This window comes from Sinocyclocheilus grahami, unplaced genomic scaffold, assembly GCF_001515645.1.
Source record: "Sinocyclocheilus grahami isolate Dianchi unplaced genomic scaffold, SAMN03320097.WGS_v1.1 scaffold255.1, whole genome shotgun sequence".
Classification (NCBI taxonomy): domain Eukaryota; kingdom Metazoa; phylum Chordata; class Actinopteri; order Cypriniformes; family Cyprinidae; genus Sinocyclocheilus; species Sinocyclocheilus grahami.
Window position 1 is genome coordinate 2,297,411 of NW_015505434.1, and position 27,046 is coordinate 2,324,456.

The 27,046-nt window shown below is 38.8% G+C and overlaps 2 protein-coding genes across 2 annotated transcripts; both read right to left on the reverse strand.

Moving 5' to 3' along the window:
• Nucleotides 1-484: 484 nt before the first annotated feature.
• Nucleotides 485-11,551, reverse strand: LOC107598772 (ADP-ribosylation factor-like protein 13B). The gene is made up of 8 exons (XM_016290206.1): nt 11,505-11,551; nt 5,716-5,821; nt 5,302-5,504; nt 4,518-4,632; nt 4,275-4,434; nt 3,965-4,084; nt 2,482-2,550; nt 485-1,959 (listed from the first exon to the last, which is right to left on the reverse strand). The coding sequence occupies exons 1-8, from the start codon at nt 11,549-11,551 to the stop codon at nt 1,883-1,885; spliced, it is 897 nt and encodes a 298-aa protein (XP_016145692.1). The 3' UTR covers nt 485-1,882.
• Nucleotides 11,552-12,536: 985 nt separating this feature from the next.
• On the reverse strand, nt 12,537-26,750 carry LOC107598746 (uncharacterized). Its single transcript, XM_016290175.1, has 10 exons — nt 26,613-26,750; nt 25,659-25,804; nt 24,123-24,204; nt 23,838-23,973; nt 22,688-22,890; nt 19,861-19,997; nt 19,534-19,675; nt 17,353-18,904; nt 13,765-16,044; nt 12,537-13,682 (listed from the first exon to the last, which is right to left on the reverse strand). The coding sequence occupies exons 1-10, from the start codon at nt 26,736-26,738 to the stop codon at nt 13,672-13,674; spliced, it is 4,815 nt and encodes a 1,604-aa protein (XP_016145661.1). The 5' UTR covers nt 26,739-26,750; the 3' UTR covers nt 12,537-13,671.
• Nucleotides 26,751-27,046: the final 296 nt, after the last annotated feature.

Consider the following 27,046-nt stretch of genomic DNA (forward strand, 5'->3'; position numbering starts at 1 on the left):
GTGAGAGTGAACATGACTGAGTTGAAATAGTTTCTCTGAGTCGAAAGCCAAAAATGATAAAATACGATATTTTTTTCTTTAGAATCTGATTTCTGTTCCACCTGTGATTTCCTTTTGGAATACTTTGTTTGTTAACCTTAATTGGGAAAAAAAATCTGGTCTCTACAGCAAAAATTCTTTCTCACAAACAAAGTGAAAGAAATGTATTTTAAGTTCATACACAGGGTCTACCCTGTAAAGAAGTTTATACAAAGATTGAAATCTGACATCGAGCTAACATGCTCTTTTTGTTCGAATTCTGAAGAAGCGGTGGTACACTTATTTTGGTCATGTCACTACACTCAGGAGTTTTGGGATGATATTGGTGTGATAGTCAAGTGTAAGATTTTGCCAGGCTTCTCAGTACATATGAGAAACATTATATTTGGGTATTATAACTCAGACCCCACAAACGAAAATATCTGTTTTGTTACTAATTTAATATTTTTTCTAAGCAAATTTCACATTCACAAATGCACATTTTCCAACTGTAAACCGGTCTTCTCTGTCTTCCTAAAAGAAATGGAAAATTATTTGAATGTAATTTCAGTATCTACTAATAAGAAAGCTATAAGGACTGTTTGGATTTGCTCTGCCTTTGATCTCTTCATGTGATCATGTTTAGATGATGGCCATCTTATCTTTATTTTATTATTTTTTTGTGCTTTGTTTCTATTTTTATTTTTGTGGCTGATATTATGTGATGTATGCTTATTCTTCTGTATGTTCCCGTTCTCTGCAATAAAAAAAATAATAAAAAATAAATAAATAACTGAGTAGAAATATAAATTAGTATAATATATTTAATTTGACATTCATATTAAATGTGAACTGGGTACAAAAGAAGCAGGTACTGAAAGCAGAGCAAACTTGATGAAACGTCAACTAAATATTAGTGTGGGGGGGAAAATAAAAAACAAAACAAGCAATGTGAAATATATAAAAAAATGGCAATAGCATCAAATAAATATGCAAGCAGCATTTACAATATATGACATCATACATTAAAATATGTATATATATTGGAGGTTGACCATTGTTACACCTACAGTGGAATCTCTTATCTGTAAATCACGAAATTATACTCATCATCTTTCAGAATCTTTTGCTCCATTAAAGCAAGATGTACTGTATGTGAAAATAAAATGCTGTTTCAAACTCAATAATGAGCTTGCACAAACATTTCACATCACATTCAAAAGTTCACCTTCTCACGATCTCTGTATATGTTGCTGGTGCTATTTGAGAGTATGAATGTCATTCTCAAAATTAAGACAGCGTAGTGTATAAACCTATAAATGCTGCTTAGAAAAAAAGACCATCTGATACATTAAAGGCAAAGTGTGTCACAATTAACTGCACATTATATATGCACAAGAGCTTAAGATATGCATGTGGACCATCCCATAAAAACATTTTTGTACAATTTCAAGTACACAAATTTAAACTTTGATGTATTTAAATACATTTCAATTCTCTTAAAAATAGGTCTGTGATATATTTTCCACAAAAGAAGTCTCAATTGAGTTTCAAATGTCTAGTAATACTGATTTTAAGTATTTTGATCAAAATAAGACAAACAGCTCTAAAGAAAGTAAAACACTGAACCGTTTTAAATTTAAGCACATTATCTGAACAGTGAATGTCCTTGTCCCCCATCTCAGACGGTGCTTGAGGTCATGTGATCCATCTGGGTTTGTCGATTGGGTATCAGTTCCTCACTTATGGGCAATCTGCATAGTTTGCTACACTGCCCGTGCTTGAAGATAAGAACAAAACAATACTTTGATTGGTTGGGACCCTTGAGAATTGTAAACCAGTCAGGGGGGAAGCAGAGGTAGTGTTAGGAAATTACATCATGAGTATCGCTGTTCGGCCTCTGCCTAATTGCTACAGGTGGGAGAGGTTTGCCATAGAAATCTGCCAATGAAAGAGAGTAATGGAAAAAAAAAAGATTTAGGTCAGCAATGCCCTTTTTAAAAAAAAAAGGATCAACTAACGTCTACTTACTAAAAGGTTACACTACATAATTAAATCCATAGATCAAAATGACACACTGCCTGGTTTAACATTCAGAAGAGGACATAGAACATTACATGCAGCATTCAGAATGCCCAAAATATTTCCTGTAAGCATCAGGAAAACAAATTACACACATTAGCCACAGCTAAGGAAGTGAGGTGCTAAGGAGATCATGCTAGTAGCATTTATTAGGCACAGTATCAAGGTGGATGGTTGTGGTATTTCTTTTGACAGATGATTGTACAGGAAGGATGTGGCTGAGGCTTGCTGTATGGATGAAGAGAAAAAAAGCTTTAAAAACAAAATGATGGGAGACAATTACATGGTTAGGAAACAGAATAGGGGGGAAAAGAAAGTTAGTGATGCGCTTGCTGGTTGACATGCTGGACAGGAGACAGATGGCAATGAACCAACAATTACCAGAATGTCTTGTATCTCCAAGAGGCTCAAGTTTGGGGAGCCTAGAAACTTTAGGAGTAGCCCATCCAACTAAAACAAAGAAAAGTTATTAAAGAGTTATTGAGAGTCATTAACATGAAGCAACAAAAGGAAAAACTAGGCCAAATCGGTGGTTAAAACGAGACAAATCTTGCAAACATTTGACTATGAAAATCCAACAGCAAATGATAGAAAGTCCCTGAAGTCTTGTGCTGCAGAACATATACACCACTGCAATGTGTTTACAGCAGGCCTGCAATTTACTATAATGCATAATTAATAATCTGCTTAATTAGGTTAAATTAAGTATTAATAATATATGCTATCAAAAAAAAAGTTGCAAAATGCAAATAGATGTAGAATGTTCCACATGAACACACACATTCCCTCTTCTGAACATAACAGTGTTTTACTATGCTTTTTCCTGTCGTTATATTAAAGCTACACAATGTAACTTTTACGGGTTAAATAATAAAACAGCATGTTCCTCCTGAAGAATGCCTTTTATTTTTTGGTTGAGCTTTGGCTTTGCTCCTCTGCACAGATGAATGTGTCTCGAAGCACCAGTGTACATATGAATACAGGACATCTAATACTAATTGTATATTATACAGATATACAAGTACACTAACCACAACTAGAGCTACCTTTTTACAACTGGAGCTACATTTTTCTGTGTACAGATTTGACGTGACTCACACGGGGGAAATTATGTATGCATGCAATTTCCTGCAAAATCCGTCCCGACAGCTCTAATATATCAATCATTATTATATCATAGTGTATTTCGGTAATGACATTGTTTGGAAAATAGATTTTTTTGCACACTTTCATTATAGCATTTTGTCTTAATGGGAAAATAAATGGGGTGCTCTTTATTTTTATTGGGTTTCAATTATTATGGGTAATTTAAAACCTAAACTTCATGTACAACAACATTTGATTGCACTCCCTTTGGCATGCATGTGTTGCACACCTCTTGGCATTCATGTGCAGCCTATGAAATATCAGAAGTATTTAAAGTTTAATGACTACAGCTACATGCATGGTACAAGAATTAGTTGTTTTACAAAATGGAAATATTTGCATTATAAAAACTGTAATATTACATTATCATGTTACATAACAGTACTATGTACGGTATGTCTTGATGAAAACCTTTAAACTACAATGAGCACAAGCAATCTGTTAAAGCAGCTGGCATGGCAATGAGGCCACATTAAACTGTATTCTTATGGCGTTCTTTGAAGCGTTTAATATAAAGTGCTCCTGTGCTTGTGTTGTACAGTTTTTTTCTGCTGTAGCTCAGCCCCTGGCCTCAACTATTTTTCAAATGTGTGTGTGTGTGTGTGTCTTTAAAAGGAATGCTTATACCTATTGCAAATGGACATCACTGACAAAGGTCCTCAGTGTAAAGACTAAAGACCGTTGTCTGAGAAACAAGTTGTAAAAGACACATTCCTACCTGGTAAGGGAGGAGGAGTGGGGCTTTTGGGTGCTGCTTCTTCCACTCTGAGAGGGTCGACTCTGTGCTTACGTTTCAATCGTAATTTCCTAGTTTTCTTTTTGGTCTGGTCCACTGCTCCTGATCAAAGGTGACAGAGACATTGAAATCACTTCATCCACTCCAAGAAATTGCAGAGGTAAATAGGTTCTTCATGCATTATAATAGCAAAAGCTTGTATTTGAAAATGAACTGACAATAATATAATAAACCTTTACCCACTTATTACTCTTGGTGTGATGGAGCCCTTTTGAGGAATAAGAGGTTCTACCTGATTCTGTGCTCTCCGTGGTCTGTCTCTCGCTCTCTTCATCCTCCTCATCTTCATCATCCTCCTCATCTTGAAGGACTGTCGGTTCTTGCACACTGCCCAGCTCGCCATTTTCTCTCTGTCTTTGCATCTCTTTCTCTTTGTTTAATCTGTCTTCATTCTGGGATTTTTATATGAATTTAGTATTTATATCTTAATGATTTCATCCAACGTGCATTTAAAAGAAACATTGTGATAACTAACCTCATTAAAAACATTGTTTATTGGCTGGAATGGGTTGAGCATGTTGACATCATCTAGCTCCTCCTCTTTCAATGCCCTTCCTTCTTGCTCTGCCTCTTCTCGCTCCTGTCTGTCTCTGTCAGTAAAAAACATCGTCATCAAACTGTTGTTTGCATTTTGAACACTGTAAAGTAATGAAGAAACGGAAGTAGAGACAGGTCGTTTCTTCAGTATTGTGACATACATCTGACAGAAACAGATAATCGAAAAAAACTAACAAAAAATGTGGGGTGGTAGGGCTGCAAACATCATCAGCAGCCATTTAAAAATGGATGTTCCCCAGGGTTCTGTTCTGAGCCCTCTTATATTCAAATGATTGTGAGCTTTTAGTCAGTTGATCGAGGGGGCAAGGTTTAAGCAGACTAAAAGATCAGAGAAGTCTGACATATGTCACCAGAGAGAAATCTACCATTTACACCAGAGGATTGAGTTTAGATTAAAAATTATGACCAAAAAAAAAAGAAAGAAAAAGAAACGCTAGATATAGAATCTCTAGATTATAAAACACTGCATTCTGTCAGCAATGTAACGCGGCAGTTACGCATAGAGACCTCGGCTTGTAACTATACTCTAATTACTATTTTGAAAATTATAACGCGTTAAATTACTCCGTTACTAAAAAAGTAATCAAATTACAGTAATGCGTTACTAAGTAATGCGTTACTGCCCAACACTGCTCCTGACATATCTGGAAAAGAGGGATCAGCATGATAATCTGAGTGAAAAGTCTTGTCAGCTCACTGACCTCTCCTCTCTGATCCGCCGGACTCTCTCTGCTCTTTCCTTCTTGTCTTGTTCTTCCTGAGCCTTCTGCTCAGCTGTATCTTTTTGCACACGTTCTGAAATTGCCTCGTAGTCCTTGGCAATGTTATTCAGGAGCCAGTTAAGGCCATTCTTGATGGATTTGTCAACCTTCTTACCATAACCCAGCACTGCAGAACAGGGTTCCTGAGAGTAGAGGAAACAATGTTTAGCTCAGTTTTATATGAATGGTTTGCAACATCTCTGCCAAAAGAATGTGATGAGTTTGATTAAATTTGAACCTGTTAAAAGTAAACAATAAAGAAAGAAAGAAAAAATCAGACTTGGGGTTTCCTCTTTGATTAAAAACTCAAACTAGACTCTGATAAATATAAACTGTGTTGAAATATTAACTCACAATCTGACAGAGGCATTTATTCTCGTTGACAAGCTTCTCCAATGACAGGTTCTCAATGATATCTGCTTCAGCCAATGCCCCATCTTGGTCCTGTTTATTAGCCAGTCTGCAAGCCAATTAGAAGAAGGAAAGAGCTGGTCACTAGGTGTGCAGGTCACTAGGTAAGCTGTCACAAACAAATGACCTGAGGTCTGCACTTGAGGTGGACTGAATAATTAGCCTTGTGTTAAAGAGCACTCTTGACTTATTAGCACACTTAACACGATATATTTAGTCAAGGACTTCATCTGCTGTTCACTCCCTCAGTTAATTGGACCCACTGCAGCTTGTCTAACACCCCAACAGATATACAGATGATGTATTGCACATTTATTGCACACCGCCCTGTTCTACTTGGACTACAAGCAGGAATTATGTAAGGATGCTCTTCACTGATTACAGCTTGACATTCATCAAAGTCTCCAGGCTCATCAGCAAACTCAAGGTCTTCGCTCTAAACCCCTTCGTATTTCTGACAGGCAGGCAATGTTGGCGAGGGAGGGCTGTAAACATTATCAGCAACCATTTAAAAATGGGTGTTCCCAAGGATTCTGTTCTGAGCTTTCTTCTATTCTCCCTTTTACAAACATAGCTCTGCGGTTTTAAGCAGTTCCAACTTCATCATGGTTTTTGCTGCTGTGCTGATACAGTTTTGGTAGGTCTAAGGCCAGTTGCATAAACTTAGTCTCGATGTTAAAATTGTGCCTTAAACAATAGTAGTTTACATTTTACAATAGTAATTTTAGTTCACCCAAAAATGAAAATTAGTCCATGAATTACTCACCCTCAAGGCATTCTAGGTGTAATATGACTTTCTTCTTTCAGACAAATCCAGTCGGAGTTATATTAAAAATTGTCTTTGCTCAGCTGTTTAATGGCAGTCAGTGGGTGTTGCAGTGCATCAGTCTAAAAGAAGTGAAATAAAGCGCATCCATCCATAATATAAAAAAGTCCCTCACACGGCTCCGAGGGGTGAACAAAGGCCTCCTGTAGCGAATCGATGCGTTTTTGTAAGAAAATTAACCATATTTAAAACGTAATAATCAATTTAATCGGAATGTAAACGGAAGCAGCTCTGGGTGGATGACGTAGGACGCATTGCGCATGAGCCGCTCATAAGTGACGAACGCGGAAGTGCAGGGGAGAGATCAAAACAAAACAACGGTCACTAATTTCAAAACGAGGATTTGTAAAGAAGAGTGTCGGAGGATTTCGATATAAGCCAAGAGGAGACTGGTTTTCCTTTGCTAAAGTAAGGGAACTTTGCTTCCTGTACAAAACTCCTGTAAACAAACGTTGGTTTTCACAAGACTCACCGGCACATGCGCAACGCCGACATCTTACATCATTCTCCTGGAGCTGCTTCCGTGTACAACTGTTGGTGCAAGCTAGATTAAAGTGATTATTATGTTTTGAATATGGATATTTTTCTTTAAAAAACACATCAATTCGCTACAGGAGGCCTTTGTTCACCCCCCGGAGCCGTGTGAGGCACTTTTTATTATGGATGGATGCACTTTATTTAACTTCTTTTGGACTGATGAACTGCAACACCCGCTGACTGCCTTTAAACAGCTTGGAAGATCAAAGGCAATTTTAAATATAACTCCGATTGGATTCATCTGAAAGAAGGAAGTCATATACGCCTAGGATGGCTTACAACCTAGCAGTTAGCCAAGGGGTAATGAGTCTTAATTTTCATATTCAAATTAAACCAATCTGCATTTTTATGTAACTGACTTAAAAATTATGAGACAAGTGAAGAATCCAACACTGTGGTGTTGGTATAATTACCAAATACCAACAAGAACAAGGAGCCAATTGAAGGCTCAATAGCTTCACATCAATAGCTTTATTATCTCAGGCACCAGGGAAAATTGAGAATGGGCCCCCTTGTGCTGAGGTCTTTTTACAGGTGTATCATTTAAATAATTCTGTCAGTTACTATTATTTCCTGCTAGAAGAGCTGGACCACACAAAACTGTCAAGGTGTGCACAGGGTGGTGGAATAAGATAAATGTATCAACATTGGTGTTTAAAAAACCTTCATTAAATTTTCAAGAAAAGTTTATTTAAATGTAAAGGTTTAAAGTAATAACTCGTGTTGTAACCACCAAGTAAAAAGTAATAAAATGTTCATTATACCTTTATTGTTTTTTTTTTTAAAAAGGTTACAAATATTTTATATTCATTACATTTTAATCACTAGCTTTTTCAACATTTCAATGTTTCTGTGGAGTTGCACCACATTATATTTTATCTGAACTATATTTATTTCCTAAGAAATATTAATAAAAGTTTAGGCCAAATCACATAATATTAATTTATTTTCATTAATTTCATTATTTTAAATCAACTTTTTTTATCATTTCATTTTGATATAAGAACAAATGTATTACCCTGATTTTTTTTTATTTTTTACTTTATGTCCCCAAAAATATCAAAAAGATTTTTAATACAGAAATTTAAAAAAATGCAAATCACGGAAAATGTGTACTCAAGTGCGCTCATTAATGAGCTCATGCAGGCAGCTTCAAACTTTTTGACATTTAATAAAACTTGACATTAAGTTATGAACAGCTGTCAGCTAAGACAACCTAAGCCGTGTGGTAATGCATCATCTCATGACTGGCAAAAGCACACAGGGATAAAGAAAATGATTCAGAATACCATGCACAAAAAGACAAAGTAAATAATGTGGCCTTTTCCTACACTAATGACGTCAAAAATATTCAGTAAGTTCAATGATGATCTGTTCGGGGCTGTGGAGTCACAGCTGTTTAAACTACAAGGCTTCCAGTGGAGGCTTAAGAGGCATAATAAGACATCTGTAGAGTAACACAAATATCCTGAATTGACATGGGATTTCTGCTTACCATCAACAACCTATGCTTAATTCTAAAGAAATGCCAGACGAACATAAATGCCAGGCGGCGTAAACAAACCCTGCAGCCACCACCAAATGCACATAAGAAAACACAAAGCTAAAGTCCATACAGCTACCAAACAGATGCACTCACACACACACACACACACAAACAGTTACTTAACTGCGGCACTTGCGCCGCAGGGACATCAAGCGCACTATCCAGGTGACAGTTCTCTGCAACCAGGAGGCCTTCATCAAGACTGGGAATAGATCAAGATGACAGCTAGCTTTCCCTTGACTTCGGTTGTTATTGTCGCTACACACACACTTTTGTCTTTCCTGGCCTCTGGTCAGCTTTGTATCTGAGGGATTTGCTGGGGATTTCGACTTACCAAACAAGATCAGTGACAGGGTGCCAGAGGACACACTACATTCAGCCAATGAAATTAAGACAATAACTTAGAGACTTTGCTGTCACCTCTGGTCCCAGAAGCTCTCAGCAGAGAGTAAGAGTCTCTGTAACATCACTGGCACTTTTGGGTCTGACTTCTTCATTTTACGCAGACCGATCTTAGGTATGATCAACCAACTGACCCAGATTTAGGCTTATCAAACATCTTGTTTCAGGCACAGCAGGTGATGCGAGTAATCAGATATTTAACACTTGGATTTAAGCCTTTGTCTAATTGTGAGTCATGTTCAAACATGTACAGTGAGAGGTGCAGGTAAGGCTGCTAATCAACACTGAGAATGCAGAAAGAGGGAATACTAAAACTGAAAATGAAACCAGATCTAATGCAACCTCATGAGAAAAGACGAACCTACTGTGTGGAAAATGTACTAAATAATTCAATTGGCACAAATACCTTTGTCACCAGCATAACTGTTAACTAAAATTGTAAAAAAAAAATTGATGTAAAATGTTAAACTTTGAAAACCTTAAAAAATTTGAAAATTTTGCCTTGGCAACTAGCTAAAATAAAATAAGTAAAATTTGAAGTACTCAAATTACTAAAGCTAAATAGAAATATATGTAAATAAAAACGATTGAAAATGCCAAAAGTATAACGTGACTAAAACTAAATTAAAATTTTAGTTTTTAACTTGAATACTGAAAATATAAAAATATAAGCTAATTCAAAATATTAACAAATACTAGGCTAACACTAGTAAATACCAATACAAATACAAGTATAAAATAACACTGCAGCAAAATATGTTCAAAGTCTGTCCTGATTATTGTCACGCACATACACACACAAACTTACAATCTTCAATAAGGTTTTTACTGAAAGTTAACAGTCATATTTTATGTTTACAAGAGCAAGTATGAATGCATGAATCATGGATCTCTGCAAAAATATTACAGCATCAGATAAACCATGTGGCATATGCAAATAAATTATAGTTGTCCTTTCTTAGAAATGACATTTATAGGGGATGTGTTAATTCATTTCCTGTCAAGTTTCATTAACTTTCACCAGAAAGTGAACAGAACTTTGAACTGCATATGTATTGTTACACTTCGCATTATATTTTGCTTGACTACTTGTGCTGTCTTTTTAAAGCAATATTTCACCTACAAAATTGTCCAAACAATGTTGTTCCACTGACTTTCATTGCGTCTTTTTTTTCATTCATTCATTAAAAGTGAAAGGTAACTAAGGCTGTCAATATGCCTAAAATCTCGTCAAATTTCGAGAACGATTCCTTTAAAATACATGCCAATTAATATTTTCTATTATGCATTTTGAGTGTTACACACTGCACTTCACATTGCAATAGAAAATAATAGTAAATATTAGAGGTAGAGGTGATACATTAAGTAGAGGTACTTCGTGTATCATTACATTCTTAAGCCGAGTTGAATTTTTGTTGCCATAAATAAAACACAATGAAAACATAAAGAGGACAGTCGCACAGGTAAAGGTCAAAACTAATCACCTATGGCAATTTTAAAGGGGTCATGTGATGTTGCTAAAAAGAACATTATTTGGTGTATTTGGTGTAATGCAATGTGTTTATGCGGTTTAAGGTTCAAAAAAGACATTATTTTCCACATACTGTACATTATTGTTTCTCCTCTATGCCCGCCTTTCTGAAACGCGTCGATTTTTACAAAGCTCATCGGTCTGAAAAAGTGAGGTGTGCTCTGATTGGCCAGCTATCCAGTGCATTGTGATTGGCCGAATTCCTCAAACGTGTGAACGGAAATGTTACGTCCCTTACCATATTGTGATGCCTGCGGCAACCACATGTGACGACCCCGGTCTGGACTCCGCTTCGTCCACGGTGAAAGCCGATCCGGCGATCGACAGAGCAAAGTTGAAGTATTTCCTCAGCGACCAGCACGGATCAACTCCAGGCATGACGAAGCAGATATCGTCCTCTTTTGGTAGACCAAACAAAGTAGTTTCGCTTTCACAACGAAACACACAGCGCCTTCACGACATGGCGGCGGCGGCAACAATACCACAGCGAGAATAAAAGTTATGCCTTCTTTCTTTGCGTGAACATTTGGGCGGTGTTATGCTAATCTTCCCACATAGTGACGTAGATATGTGGGGGCGTGTTAGAATGAGCCGTTTTAGGTAGGAGTGGTTGACCCTTAACTTTTATAAAGAATATCTCTTTGGTTTTGAGACTTTAGTCTTTGCAACTTTACAGATCTTCGCTTGTAACACTCCAAAGAGAAAGGAAAAATTGAAATCGCGTCATATGACTCCTTTAAGAGTGGCTTATTGGGACCACTGTACAAATATTGATAACATATATGAAACTGTACAACATAAGAGTTCACTGACAGTTCTGCTCAGAAACAAGTTACTAAATACTCCAGTCTCTATGACACAAGCATGAGATGAAAGTAGTAGACACTCACCTTGCAGGTTCTTTCCATCGTTTCAACCAATTACAGCAGTTCGCCATCAGATTGAACATTTCACCCCAAGTGCTTGAACTGGGATTTATTATTTCATGACAGCCGTTTTGGCTGATTACTAAAGTTCCTGGCTGATTTTCTTATCTTTGGGTTTTCAATCAACCCGTTATCTGCAAGCACGCTTTTATCTGCCTATCCGAGTGATTCGTAAAGATTTGAGTACAGACATTTTATGTTTTCTAGTTGAGAATAAGAGCAAAATAATCTAAAAATTGCCAACTAATACGCATCGTCTAATTAGCAGACTGTCGTTTACAATACTGACCATACAGTTTAGTTTCATTTTGCTCGCAACCCGAATCAATGCAGCCTCACTGAAAGGCTAAACAGTTAGCCAATACTGGGTAGCTACATACGATCTATGAAACTATGAAATTACATATCATGTCATTAGAAGGAAAATCTAATTAGATACTAACTATGTGTTCCTTTTTAAACCGGTCCTCGGAAATTGTTTACTCTCAATTTTATACCGTTTTTCGCTGAAATTGTATTGGGAGAACTGTTAGCTCGCTAGGTGTCCGCTTTGTTGACCAAGCTGAATGTGGCTGCTATGGCTGCAGCCGCGATTACGTCGAGGGTCGGGGTTGCCAAGTGTTTATGTATTATATGATATAATGTATACTAAAAGGAAAATATGTATAAACCTATTCTTTTAAGCTTTCAGCGTGGGTTTCACTCGTACAGCTTACAGTTTATTTTACACAAAGACACTTAAAGTAGTCCGTGTCGATCAAAGTGTCCCGAAAAACTCAGTACAGAAAACCTTGACTTGGCAACAACTATGATTAACTTAACCTAAGAGTGAACAGCGCCTCCCTTGGACGGAGACGCAGCAAACTGTAGCTCATTTTCACCACACAACAAACTGTAAATACATTTAAAGCATCACGTTGAGTACAGTGCTAACGATATACATACAACACAACGAATCCTGACTGTTTACAATAAACCAACAACCTCAACTCCCCTTCAAATTTGTTTATTAATCAGGACAAAAAAGCTCTTGATATATAAACCCAGTCACCCAATCATACACCATTTAAACTCTTCAAACATTTACAGAAGATACAAAAAAAAAAGAATAAATAAGACCGTTACTGTTCATTAATGGAACAGCTTTAAACATGCCTCTGTTTGAGACACAAATTAGTCCTCCCCTTACAATTTTCTTGAGTTTAAAGAGAAGTCATTTAGAATATGTTACGACAATGTTCAATGAGGCTTTGTGGCACATATACACTCCTCCATTAATAGGAGAATCTGTAGTTTAAAAGACTAGGCCTTTCCAGCAGCACCAGTTATAGGCTGACAGTTCTTTAGGATTTCTCAACCGAAGTCAAAGTTCTTCATTTAAAGACATGATGTCTTTAACTCTTCCCAAGTGTCCACTGACTTAAAAGCAAGTTAATGATATTTGCAAAATATGCAATTAGTAACAATTTACAAAGGTTCACATATCAAGTCTTTTAAAAATAATAAAAGAACATATTTAGAATGTGCTTGCAATACTTGAAGTGGCCTACGAGTTTCCACCCAGTACTTCTGCTCATAAAGCGCTATGCAACACTGGTAAAACACCGGACCCATTGTCACAAAACAGCCAAGTTAAACCTTTCATTAACCACCATACTTGCAGAGAAGGTATTTACCTTGGCCATAAAGACAGACCAACTCCTCTTGTAGTGTCATGGTCCTTGGTGGCCTCTTATATCCAGGAATTGAAAAGACAAGCAAAAAATGAGAGAACAGGCTAAGCTCTGTAGCATGAAGTGATGACAGAGTGAAAATGCAGCTGTTGTGCATTTTATAGAAAGACAAACTTATTCATTTTCTTTAAAAAAAACAGTCCCAAGTCTCAAAAGACTTTGAAAAAAATCGATATCAGATTTTTTTTTATATGAAGAGATAACAGACCTTCGCTCCGAAATAAAGCAGCAGATCAGTTATACAAGACTACACCGAGGGAAAATTAATTTCCCATGTAGTTCTTGATATAGTTCTGTTTTGAGACACTGAAAAAGATGTTAAGCACACATGTAAGAACGCCGATTGCCTACAGCAGCATTTAGCAATTTTCTCAGTAGAGAGGCTTGCTTCTCCAAATTCAGGAGGCACCTGTTGAAAACAAAAACAAAAGTATTTAACAATAAAAAAAAAAATACAATAAAAATAAGACACAATAAAAAAAGGTACTTACTTTCATCATCCGAATCAAAACCAAAGAGGGATGTGCATTTGTCTTTATGTGTCTGCAGCTCTTCCTCACTGTTGAAAGACTGAAAACATCGAGAGCAACGCTGCCTCGCTGACAGTTTTTCAGGCTTTGACACAGAGCCTAATAACTTTGAGCCCACCTGGGGTTCTTTCCTACGTTTTGGCATGCTAATGTAAGACTCATGCAGATAGGCTGAGGGAAGAGGTCGAATGAATTGTTTAGTTACAGGTTTTCCTAAAACTGGTGGTTCCTGCTCTTTAGCGACTGGATCTGAAGGTTTGGGAGGAACAACTTTGTCACACTCGCTATGCCCATTAACAAGACTATGGTTCTTGCTACTGTAGTTTACAGAACCTTTATTGAGGACCAAAGGTTTTCCATCATCATCTTGATTTGCTGGGCCCTTCAAACTGGCTGTACCCAGAATTTGTTGACTGACTGAAGAATTTGGTGGTGCTTCCATACTATCTTCCAGGCTTCGAGGGACTCCATGCCCCCCTGTTGGGTCAGATTCTTTGGGGAATGATTTTTTTCCCAAATTTGTATCGAGTCGATAATGAGTTTTTTCATGCCTATAGAGGAGCATACTGCTCTCAACTTGCATAGAGCAGCCAGGAAAGCAGCACGATGCTCTCAACGGATGATGGCCTGACATGTGTTCGCTAAGCTCCATACGTGTTTGGTACCTCTCCTTGCAGCCGTAATGGTAGCATGGGAACTTCAGCTCACCTCTGTGGCATATCACATGGTCAAAAAAATGCTGAGGGTTATATAACTTTCTGCAACAGAAAATACATTTTTCCTTTCCAAAGTTGAAAAAGAACAAAAGCGCCTTTTTGTCGCCATGGTGGTGAGACAGCACATGTGAAAGGACAAGGATTGACTTTGCACTAAATGTACATATCTCCACAGGGCATCTGACATGCGTAGATGCTCCAGTTCTTTTCCCCTGGAATGGTGTGGATGGCTGTTTGGGCTTTGGCTGAGTCCCATTTTTATGCCCCTTTGGATTTATTTCCTTAAATTCAGCATTATTGTCTTTGGGTTCCTGATTCTCAGAACTGCCTTCCAGGCTATTTGTCATCTTCCTCCTCTTTACATCTTCTCCATCCTCTTTTTGATCTCCAGGAGTAATCTTCTTCTTTTTCAGCCCAGAGTCCAGCATTTTATCTTTTCTTTTCATTTTTGATTTGCTCTTGTCTTTTGTTACTTCTATATTCTCAGGCTCAGTCTTGACATTGTCTTTCTGACTTTCTACACTCTCGATTTTCACTTTGCTGTCCTGTGGTAATGTCTGAACCTTTTCATCAGGGGTATTTGCCTCAGGCTCACTTTTCACTTTTCTTCTCTTTCTGGTCACTCCATTTACCTTATGAGCCAAGTTGCCCTTGGTATCTGTATGGTTGTCATCTGGAGTTAGTGTTTGCATAGTCTTTGCTCTCTTCTTTGCTAGTCCCATTCTGAAAAACTTTTTGTTCTCATCTATGGACTGAGATCTCTTTGCTAAAACACTCCGTATACGTTTTCTCTTCATCTTGCAAACTTTCTTCTTTTTTTCTTCCAATGTACTTGGGGGATCTGAATTCTTAACTAACCTTGTCCGCAATCTCTCCCTAGGCTCTGAACTTTGCCCTTCCCTGTGCAAATTTGTGATGTTCAAAGTACAGTTTAACCTCATTTTGATGTTTCTCAACCTATTCTGCACGGCAGGATTCACACGTTTAAACACTCTTGTCTGGGCACATCGCAAGGTGGTCTCAGTGGCCTTCACACAAATATTTTCATTAAAAAGCCCATTAGACTTTTTCAGCTCCTGAATGTGCACTTTAAAATGCACTGACGGGCTGCGCCCACGAGTGTAGCGTTTGTGACAGAACATGCACTTTCTGTCAATCCGATGATGCCACATTGCATGCCGTAGAATGTATGGGTATTTGGTTTCTTTATTGCAAAGGCTGCAGTTAAATGAAAGCTGACATCTTGCATCACTTGGGGGCATAAGATCAGGGACTAGACCATCAACAGCTGTGTGCATTTCCGGTGAGGTCTCATCAGGTCTTGGTGACAGCACTGGCATCTCCGTACTCTCACGCACAATTTTAGAAGTAGCAGCAATCTCACTTTCACTCAAAGTAGCCGCTGTATCATCAGGGAGCATAGTCACTTCAGTGAGAACTGGAGGAGCATCCTCACGAAGACCTGTCACGTTATCTGGCATACTATCAGGTACAGGAATGGCGTCAGCTGTGGTAAGATTTTTCACTTCTGGTGGAAGATCAAAATTAGTATTTTCTGGAGGACTAATAGGACTGTAAGGACCATAGTCTGGATATTTGGTGTTTGCATTTTGGGGACTTGATAACTCATTCACTTTTGAATGTTCAATTAATTCTTTAACTGGCTCTAGAATGGCTTCAACAGGAGTGGATACTTCCTCATTTATAACTGGGATTGGTGTAGCCTTGATTTCTACAGCATTCTTAATCTGTGAAGAAGCTCCAAGGCTCTCTGCCGGTTCACACTGTTGCTCATCAGACTGTCTTTCTTGTTTGGATTCATTATGGTCCACCTTAACTTCATCTTTGGGTAAACTGTCGACTGATATTCCTTCTAATTCAACTGGTCTTGAATATGTGTGGAATTTACGAACCATAGAAAGGCCTTGCTCCCAGAAAACAATCTCCTCCCTGACCCTGAAGTCTTTTTTCCTACATGGAATAGACTCTGATAGTAACTCGATAAGAGACGTAGCACTGTAAGGCCATTTCAAATTCTCTTGAGATGCAGTTTTGTCAGTACTGCTTTCAGTCATTTGAAAGGTCTCCGAGGAAAACAGTGAGGCCTGGACATCAGAAGAGAGGTCAACTTCATTATCAGGGTAGGACAATTTCATTGTTATTTCACTTAATGGCTCCTCAACTGAAATATCTTTTAAAAGATTTGACTGCTTTGGTTTCCTTCCTGGTTTCTTGTCTTGTTGAGGTTCACTGTTTTCTGCTCGGGCAGCTAACTGGTCCAAAAGCCATTGTGGTTTCCTTCCCTTGCGCTTCAGAGTGTTCATCTCTGTCTGCCGGGAAAGGAGTCTCTGGCGTCTACTATTAAGTTGCCTGGCATGATTTTTTGCCAAGTCCAATTGCCTAAAGGAACGCCGAACTGGACAGGCCAGTGAATCTTTTACAAGCTGTGTCCCTGGCTTCCTCCCCCGCCTTTTGCCTGGAGGTTTGGAGGATGCTTCCCCTGAGGCAGAATTTACCCACATTGCATGCCGTAGAATGTATGGGTATTTGGTTTCTTTATTGCAAAGGCTGCAGTTAAATGAAAGCTGACATCTTGCATCACTTGGGGGCATAAGATCAGGGACTAGACCATCAACAGCTGTGTGCATTTCCGGTGAGGTCTCATCAGGTCTTGGTGACAGCACTGGCATCTCCGTACTCTCACGCACAATTTTAGAAGTAGCAGCAATCTCACTTTCACTCAAAGTAGCCGCTGTATCATCAGGGAGCATAGTCACTTCAGTGAGAACTGGAGGAGCATCCTCACGAAGACCTGTCACGTTATCTGGCATACTATCAGGTACAGGAATGGCGTCAGCTGTGGTAAGATTTTTCACTTCTGGTGGAAGATCAAAATTAGTATTTTCTGGAGGACTAATAGGACTGTAAGGACCATAGTCTGGATATTTGGTGTTTGCATTTTGGGGACTTGATAACTCATTCACTTTTGAATGTTCAATTAATTCTTTAACTGGCTCTAGAATGGCTTCAACAGGAGTGGATACTTCCTCATTTATAACTGGGATTGGTGTAGCCTTGATTTCTACAGCATTCTTAATCTGTGAAGAAGCTCCAAGGCTCTCTGCCGGTTCACACTGTTGCTCATCAGACTGTCTTTCTTGTTTGGATTCATTATGGTCCACCTTAACTTCATCTTTGGGTAAACTGTCGACTGATATTCCTTCTAATTCAACTGGTCTTGAATATGTGTGGAATTTACGAACCATAGAAAGGCCTTGCTCCCAGAAAACAATCTCCTCCCTGACCCTGAAGTCTTTTTTCCTACATGGAATAGACTCTGATAGTAACTCGATAAGAGACGTAGCACTGTAAGGCCATTTCAAATTCTCTTGAGATGCAGTTTTGTCAGTACTGCTTTCAGTCATTTGAAAGGTCTCCGAGGAAAACAGTGAGGCCTGGACATCAGAAGAGAGGTCAACTTCATTATCAGGGTAGGACAATTTCATTGTTATTTCACTTAATGGCTCCTCAACTGAAATATCTTTTAAAAGATTTGACTGCTTTGGTTTCCTTCCTGGTTTCTTGTCTTGTTGAGGTTCACTGTTTTCTGCTCGGGCAGCTAACTGGTCCAAAAGCCATTGTGGTTTCCTTCCCTTGCGCTTCAGAGTGTTCATCTCTGTCTGCCGGGAAAGGAGTCTCTGGCGTCTACTATTAAGTTGCCTGGCATGATTTTTTGCCAAGTCCAATTGCCTAAATGAACGCCGAACTGGACAGGCCAGTGAATCTTTTACAAGCTGTGTCCCTGGCTTCCTCCCCCGCCTTTTGCCTGGAGGTTTGGAGGATGCTTCCCCTGAGGCAGAATTTACCCACGTTTTCACTGACTCCACTTCCTGGTGTTTTTGATTGGTATGTTTCTCTGCTTTAGTGTCTGCGTAACACTGACAATATCCTTTCACACAGTAGCTTGGCATCCACTTGTCCCTTTGCATGATTTCACGTAAAGTTGCTTTACCAACCATATCGCTCATCAGCTTCAGACAGTTTGTTTCAATGTTGAGAAGGCTCCAGAACTCAGGGTCAAAGTACAGGTCTTTTTTCAGGATCTGGAGAGCCTCAAAGCGTACACTGTTACCCACAAGACTGGTGTCTGCATGGTACTCTTGATCAGGGTGAGTATATAGAAGGAACACGTTCTTGTATGACTCAACAGTTCTTTCTATGAAGAAAACTAGCAGTGCACAAGCCCTACAGACCTCAAGGTCATTAGGGAGTAGGTATGCAATGGTCTTGTAGATAAGAGACTTGGTGACTGTATCATTTTTAAGGTCAGTCTGCAAGGCCTGTGCACAAAGTTCCACACAAAACCCCAGGCCATCTTTTCCAAGCTGAAAAATAAAACCGCAAATGTTATTGCCGTGGTCATTTCAACAAAAGAAGACACCGAAAAGAACATTACATAAACACTGTGATACTATAAATATTGAAATATGGTGGTTTGTTTCACAGAACTCAGGGTCAAAGTACAGGTCTTTTTTCAGGATCTGGAGAGCCTCAAAGCGTACACTGTTACCCACAAGACTGGTGTCTGCATGGTACTCTTGATCAGGGTGAGTATATAGAAGGAACACGTTCTTGTATGACTCAACAGTTCTTTCTATGAAGAAAACTAGCAGTGCACAAGCCCTACAGACCTCAAGGTCATTAGGGAGTAGGTATGCAATGGTCTTGTAGATAAGAGACTTGGTGACTGTATCATTTTTAAGGTCAGTCTGCAAGGCCCGTGCACAAAGTTCCACACAAAACCCCAGGCCATCTTTTCCAAGCTGAAAAATAAAACCGCAAATGTTATTGCCGTGGTCATTTCAACAAAAGAAGACACCGAAAAGAACATTACATAAACACTGTGATACTATAAATATTGAAATATGGTGGTTTGTTTCATTTTTTTTTTTATCTACGTCTACGATTACATATTTAATACACAGAGTAAACTGATGACAAAATAATATCTTACCTCTGCCAAAATCACCTTCATAAATGGGAAAATCGCTTTTATGTTGGTGGCTGAGAGAATCATTATTTTGCATTCCTCTAGGAATCCCTGCTTAGAGAGGTTCAATCGCAGGTAGAGTCTGCTCCATATGAAGACCAAATCCCTTAATGGGAATAAAAAAATAAATAAAAAATACAGCAAGAAATAAGACTATGATCCTTTGCACCTTCAATTCTATCTTCTGGTCAGGTTGATACAATGACTGTAAAAATACTGAATGCTAGAAAAAGGGGCAATACACTGAACACAATTCCCCTTGTAAATGTTCATAGAGCTTGAGAGACGCACCAAAGGTAGTACAGATCTCCAATCTGGAGCTTCTGAGATAGGAAGCCTTTACTCAGCATCAAAACGGTCTCATCTTTCTCCTCATTCTCCATCATGCAGAGTCTCTCTACAGCATCCTTCCCATCGATGTCTGCCATCTTTAGAAAAGAAAACAATAGTGTGATCTATGACATTGTTCATTATATTCCAATATTTTAACAAAAATCATCACCCATATTTTGACCTTTTTAATATCATTAAGTGTCTGCCATGTTTATATACAAACACACTACCATCCTACACATGAACAGACCACTAAAACTTAAGTCAACACAATGTGATATTGTACAGTTCTATAGTTTGTGTGACAACCACCCCACTGCAGTTCCACTGAATTAAGAATTCTTTCCCATAAATTGTTAATTTGTTCCCTCAGTTTAGTTAAATTGTTGCCATGTTGTACCAATTCATTTTGCCAAAATACACAGACACGAACAATGGGGTCCATTACAGGATGGAGAAATTTGATGGAATGTCTGGGTCTCGTTACAAACTACTTGCAGATTTTCTACTCAACAGGTAAGCTAAACTTCATTAAAAGTATTCCTATTATGTTGGAACGTTTTATTGAAAGTAGCCTACTTTTACCTGTTGAGACATGCCTTAATTTTTAAAGACCCATAAGAGCTGTTTGTAATGTTTGAGTTGTTGGGGCAACTAATAAATTGTAGGAATAAATGAAAAAGTTGTGGGAACAAATTATTAATATCTATTTTTTCCACATATCATGTGCAGGGTTCCCTATTACAGAGTATTTCACACCCGCTGGTAATTCAGTTTTGCTTTCCCCGGCAGCTCAACATCGAATTTAAACGTCTTGCTTGTGTGAAAACTATCATTAGCTTTTCTGACCATTTACAGTATCAATTGCTTTAGAATATTGGGAGGAACATGAAGATATGAGAGATGGGAGATGGGTTCTGATAAGAGATGGGCTCTATCCTGCTTGTGGCACACATCCCTCTAAATTTCTAGACACTACATTTCTGCTTTCCATGTTCAAGGACTAAACATTTTAAATAAATTATTTGTCATACACCTAACTGTTTCAGCCCAGCTCAGTTCACTGACTGTCTATGTGCAGAGTTCTAGACTTTCAAGAACGTTGCCATTATAAATCAACGAAGCCAGCTCTGCACATTAAAGGGATAGTTCATCCAAAAATGAAAATTTGATGTTTATCTGCTTACCCCCAGGGCATCCAAGATGTAGGTGACTTTGTTTCTTCAGTAGAACACATTTGATGATTTTTAAGTCCAACCGTTGGAGTCCATCAGTCTTATAATGGATGGCAATGGTAACAAAGTCTATGAGAGTAAAAAAAACATGCACAGACAAATCCAAATTAAACCCTGCGGCTCGTGACGACACACTGATGTCCCAACACACGAAACGATCGGTTTGTGCCAGAAACCGAACAGTATTTATATAAATTTTTACCTCTAATACACCACTATGTCCAACTGCTTTGAGCGTGCGCACGGCTTCCGGTGCGTGAGATGTGTATGTTAATGGGTGTGTTGTCGCGGGAGGAGCAAACGACAGACACCGTTTATTAACAGAAAATAAACAGTGTCCAGAAAAAAGGGAATCAAGTGTCCAAAATAAACAGGGGATCTGGTGTCCTCGTCGTGCTGCGGGGTTCGTGAAGGGAAGGGCAGTGGTCAGGAAGGGGCGGAGTCCGGCGGTCGCACGCACTCCCCTCTCCGGTCCGGGACGCGAGGGGCGGCGGCTTCTATCAGCGGCTTCGTCCTTCTCTCTGCCCACGGCGCTTGAAGGGACTAGACGGCCCAGCATCCTTGCCCGACGGCCGTGTAACAGGTGCGGTTCTCGTCTGGACTGCGGGTCCGGCAGCTCACGACTCTGGCGGCACGGGAGTCCCTCTACGCACCCCTCCTGGACCCACGAGGACACCAGTGTGCATTCACGGGGTTACGCCAGAGCGCGTACACATCTCACGCACCGGAAGCCGTGCGCGTACGCGCTCAAAGCAGTTGCACATAGTGGTGTATTAGAGGTAAAAAAAAAATTATATAAATACTGTTCAGTTTCTGGCACAAACCGATCGTTTCGTGTCTTAGAACATCAATGTGTCGTCATGAGCCGCAGGATTTAATTTGGATTTGTCTGTGCATGTTTTTTTTACACTCATAGACTTTGTATAGACTGCAACAGTTGGACTAAAAAATCATCAAATGTGTTCTACTGAAGAAACAAAGTCACCTACATCTTGGATGCCCTGAGGGTAAGCAGATAAACATAAAATTTTCATTTTTGGGTGAACTATCCCTTTAAGTCTCTTATTTACACCACATCTATGCTTTGCTAATTATAAATAAGGCATTCTAGTCTTCTGCACCACTTGTTTGCAAAGCATATTGGGTGTTACACTGTCCAGATACTGCAAATGAGCAAGATGAAAAAAAAGTTTGAATTATACATAATATACAACTATTAATTTTACTTAAGCTCAATGGAAAAAGACACACTTGATATGGACACCAAACTCAATGGCTCTCATCTTTTTTGACTTCAAGGGCCTATGTGCCCCTAGTACTTCTGTTGTAATTAAAAAAAAATAATAAAATACTCTAAAATTATAATGTCAGTTTAATGTTTTAAATTTTTGTACATCTTTCTTTTTAGTGGTTTCTATTGCGATTTTATGTTAACATAACAAAATTAAAATTGTTTTAAAGGGACAGTTCACCCAAAACACGCATACCATGATGCATTCTATTTCACACCAAATGTGGTGAAACGATCAATTAAATAATTTCTCTCTTACCTCCTTGTACAAGCGGTCATGAAGAGAAGCTCTCCAAAGGCAGATGAGGTAGGCTTGCTTGAAATAGAGATGCCTCCCTACAACAGAGTGCCTGATGCATCTCCTTGTCAGTGTCAATGCCTCCGGAAGCCTCTCACATGCCACCAGATAACGCACACGTAGCTCAAAGAAAATGGATACTTCTGAGCTCAGATATTTGTCCACTGTGAACAAAAACAATAAATAACTACTCATGTAATAATCAACTCCATTAAAGGGGTCATATGACGTTGCTAAAAAAATAACATTATTTTGTGTATTTGGTGTAATGAAATGCGTTTATGCGGTTTAAGGTTAAAAAAAAACATTATTTTCCACATAATGTACATTATTGTTGTTGCTCTTCTATGCCCCGTCTTTCTGAAATGCGTTGATTTTTACGAAGCTCATCGTTCTGAAAAGCGAGGTGTGCTCTGATTGGCCAGCTATCCAGTGCGTTGCGATTGGCCGAATACCTCAAGCGTGTAACGAAAATGTTACGCCCCTTACCATACTGTGATGCCATGTCCCGGCACGACGAGACAAAACCAATAAAACCCATTACAAACAAGGCATTTGTTGCATCCAGTGGGGACATAATTACGGATTATAATGACTTATACTGTCTTTTTACGTGTTGCATTGCGCCGCGTAAACATAAAACCCATGTCTGCATTTGTGATCGGAGAAACGACAAACAACCAGCACTGCTCTACACTGCTCAAAACTCGCATTTGAATAGTCAGTGGCAAAGTCTTTAAATATGAAAACGTACTTACAGGCTGCGAGTCAGCATTATTTGTCAGAACACCGGCATTGTAGTCTACTCTCCCAGGAAACAGTCCTCGTCCTCTTCCCACACTGTGACGTAGACATGTGGGGGCGTGTTTAAATGAGGCATTTTAGGTAGGCGGGGACGAGTCTTAACTTTTATAAAGAATATCTCTTTGGGTTTGAGACTTCAGTTTTTGCAACTTCAGGGATCTTATCTATTCACAAACAGATTGTTAACACTCCAAAGAGAAAGGAAAACTTGAAATCGCGTCATATGACCCCTTTAACAGTTTATGAAATGCAAGGTATAGATCACTTGATGATAGACGGTTTTTAAACAAAAGCTTGATTGACTGACCATCTTCTTGTGGTAGTTCTGAATCCTTGAGAATGGCCTCAAGAACAGGGTTTGCCCAAGGACCTCCATCTTTAATAATATGTCTAACCTGCAGAAGGTAAACATTCTGGTGTCTTACCAGGCTTGCATAGCAGTCCTAGAATAGAGCAGAAAAACAGTTTTAAAACATCAAACCATTTACATGGAAACATGAGTAACACAACACGATAAGCACTGAAAGTCCAGTAAGCAGAATTCAACATGATGCTTCACCCAAGAATAATAGGACTGAGGTAATGCGGTTACCTGGAATGAGTCTAGAATGCCTTTTAAAGGACGCTCAATGAATTCATCTTTTCCAAAGAACAACAGCAGTTCGAAGATACTTCTGCAAATGGAAAAACAAAAAAAGTGATTTCGTAATTATTTTATTTTACAACCTGTTGCACAAAATGCACAAAACACAATCAAACAGTTTTGTAGGCTTTGTCAAAATGGCATATAACAATTAACCTTGCTTATAGGCTTGTTATACTACTGGTTATGAGGGACAATACCAGTATGACAGAGATTCAGTTTATTTTAATAAACGACAAATTCATGTCTAAATTAGCTGACATTGATTAAATGAATTCTTAAGTTTAATATACATTGATTATAAAGCAAGGCACGCACACTGCATGCATGTAACCTATTTTCCATCAGCATTCAGTATGAAATTTGACTGTATGATTCATTAAGAAAGATATTTTAAATCTGGGGGTTTGTTAGACTAGTTGGTTACAAAATCTCGGTTTAAACGTTCAAGAAATTAGTCATCGCGCACATCCCTATTCCAAACTTGTGACTTACTTTCTTCTGTGGAACAAAAAAAAAAGATATTTTGACAAATATCTCAGTCTGATTGGTAACCAACATTCTTCAAAATATCAAATGTCAATAATAATAATAATAAAGTCACACAGATTAATAATGACATGAGGGGGGAGTACACAACTACAGTCTGGTGACTTAAATGCGTGTTCTACTTCCTAAAAGTTTCACAGCACTTTTAAAGGGGTCATATGATGCTTTTATAAAGATCATTATTTTGTGTATTTGGTGTAACAGAATATGTTGACATGCTTTAATGTTCAAAAAACACATTTTTCAAATACTGTACATTATTGTAGGTCCTCTATGCCCCGCCTCTCTCAAACGCTTCGTTTTCTACAAAGTCCCTTCTTCCGACAAGCGCAGTCTGCTCTGATTGGCACACACGCTGCGCAAAACTCCGCATTTGAACAGTCAATAGCAAATACTTCAACTAATAACAAAACAGTAGCTGATTCAGAAGCGCCAGATTGTCATAGCAAAGTCAGAATTACCTCCTCTCCTAGGTTCACCAAACGGTCGTCCATAAAATGCATTGCTGTTCTGTTGTAAGTAATCTTAAAGATTCCTAAATGCATCTACTTCCGGAAGGCCAAATAAAGTGCTTTTGCTTTCGCCTAGAAACACACAGCGTCTCCCTGACATGCTGCTTCAACACTAACTGCGGTTACTGAAACCATGCCTTCCTTCTTTGCGTGTACATTTGGGCTGCATTATGCAAATATTTCCACATAGTGAGGTAGATATGTGGGGGCGTGTTAGAACGAGCTGTTTTAGGGGGGCGTGGCAGAGTCTTAACTTTGATAAAGAATATTTCTTTGGTTTTGAGACTTTAGTCTTTGCAACTTCAGGGATCTTATCTATGCACAATCAGCTTGTAACACTCCAAAGAGAAAGGAAAACTTGAAATCGCATCATATGACCTCTTTAAGTAAGATGTAAACGGCAAAATCAGAAGTATATACTCACAGGGCCAGACTTCGCAGTGTGTAGCGTACATGCTCACACTCTGGAGGGAATGATGCAACACCATGGACAAAAGAGCACAGAGCACTCTGCAGCACCTGAAGCTGGGGAAGAGGCACTTGCCATCGTCCGGTTTGCTCCACCACCAACTAAAATAAAACAAAAAGAGAGAATCAATAGAAAAATAAAATATTGACAGAATATATTGCTATCACCATGTGCTCCTAAAGCCAGAAAACATTACTGTAAAGCGACTTCTGATGTTTGTTTACAGTCATGGAAGACACTAGCATTCAATGACAGTACATGAACTTACTGATACAAATTTGGAACTGTCAATCAAACTTCGGCAAACCACCATAAAAAAAAGTTTATTTTTACAGAAAGAAGGATGGATTATTAACTTGGCAACAAATTCATTAGAAATGAAAAGCTGCTTAGTAACTGTTGGGAACAAACCAACGATTTTAAACCAGCCTTTGCAGGGACTGGTTAAAAAGACATCAACTACTGCTAACACTGACAGCATCGAGTTATTCTATCATTTAACACCCTATAGTTGCGCATAAGGATTTATGAAACTGGGTTGGTCCGTTTTCTGTTTCATAAAATCGCTGGCAAATAAAACAAGTGTGTATAATCTGCTCTTTCGCAGTGCAACTTAGGAATGCTAACCGTTAGCCACATACCAGGCTAATGAAGCTAACTGAAAGAAAGTGACAGCCCGTGTTTAACTAATCGTGATTAAAATGAACTTCCGGCCTGTTGAGATCTACCCCTGCGGTATTCTGAAGACACCAGTAGTTGCTGAGGTAAAATACAGTGTGATTTTGGCTCACGGTGGCTATACACTGGGGGAGGGGAATCTGCTGACATACTGCTAACACTGGTTAGCACATCTCTGTTTGCTTTTTTATAAAAAGCTTGGAAACGCTTTCATCCAGCCTGTCATCTTACCTCACAGAATCGTTCACAGTATGTCTTGCTCTGGAGTCCGCGTTCGTCGCTTGCACTAGTCTTCAACAAAGTCTCCAGTTCTTTCTTAAACCCGTCTAACTCTAATTCACTCTCTTCTTCCGCCATACTGCTTGTCTAAACCAGCGCGTACAAGAGAGACCACAGACGTTACCGTCAGGATAAGGACCGCCCATCGGAACCATCTGATTGGTGGAATGCCCTGTCAGTTGTGTCTTGAGCAAAAAGTGTCTGCTTTGTGATTGGACTATGACCCCTTCAATCAAATGGTGGTCCCAGCATAGGTTCACCATGAACATTTATTGGTTGGTCAAGAATGTTAACAATATTAATTTATCTGTCTCGTAATAACCCCCCCCCCCCCACCATTAAAAAAAGAGCCACTTATACTCACAACAACATTTAGTTCTCTTTAT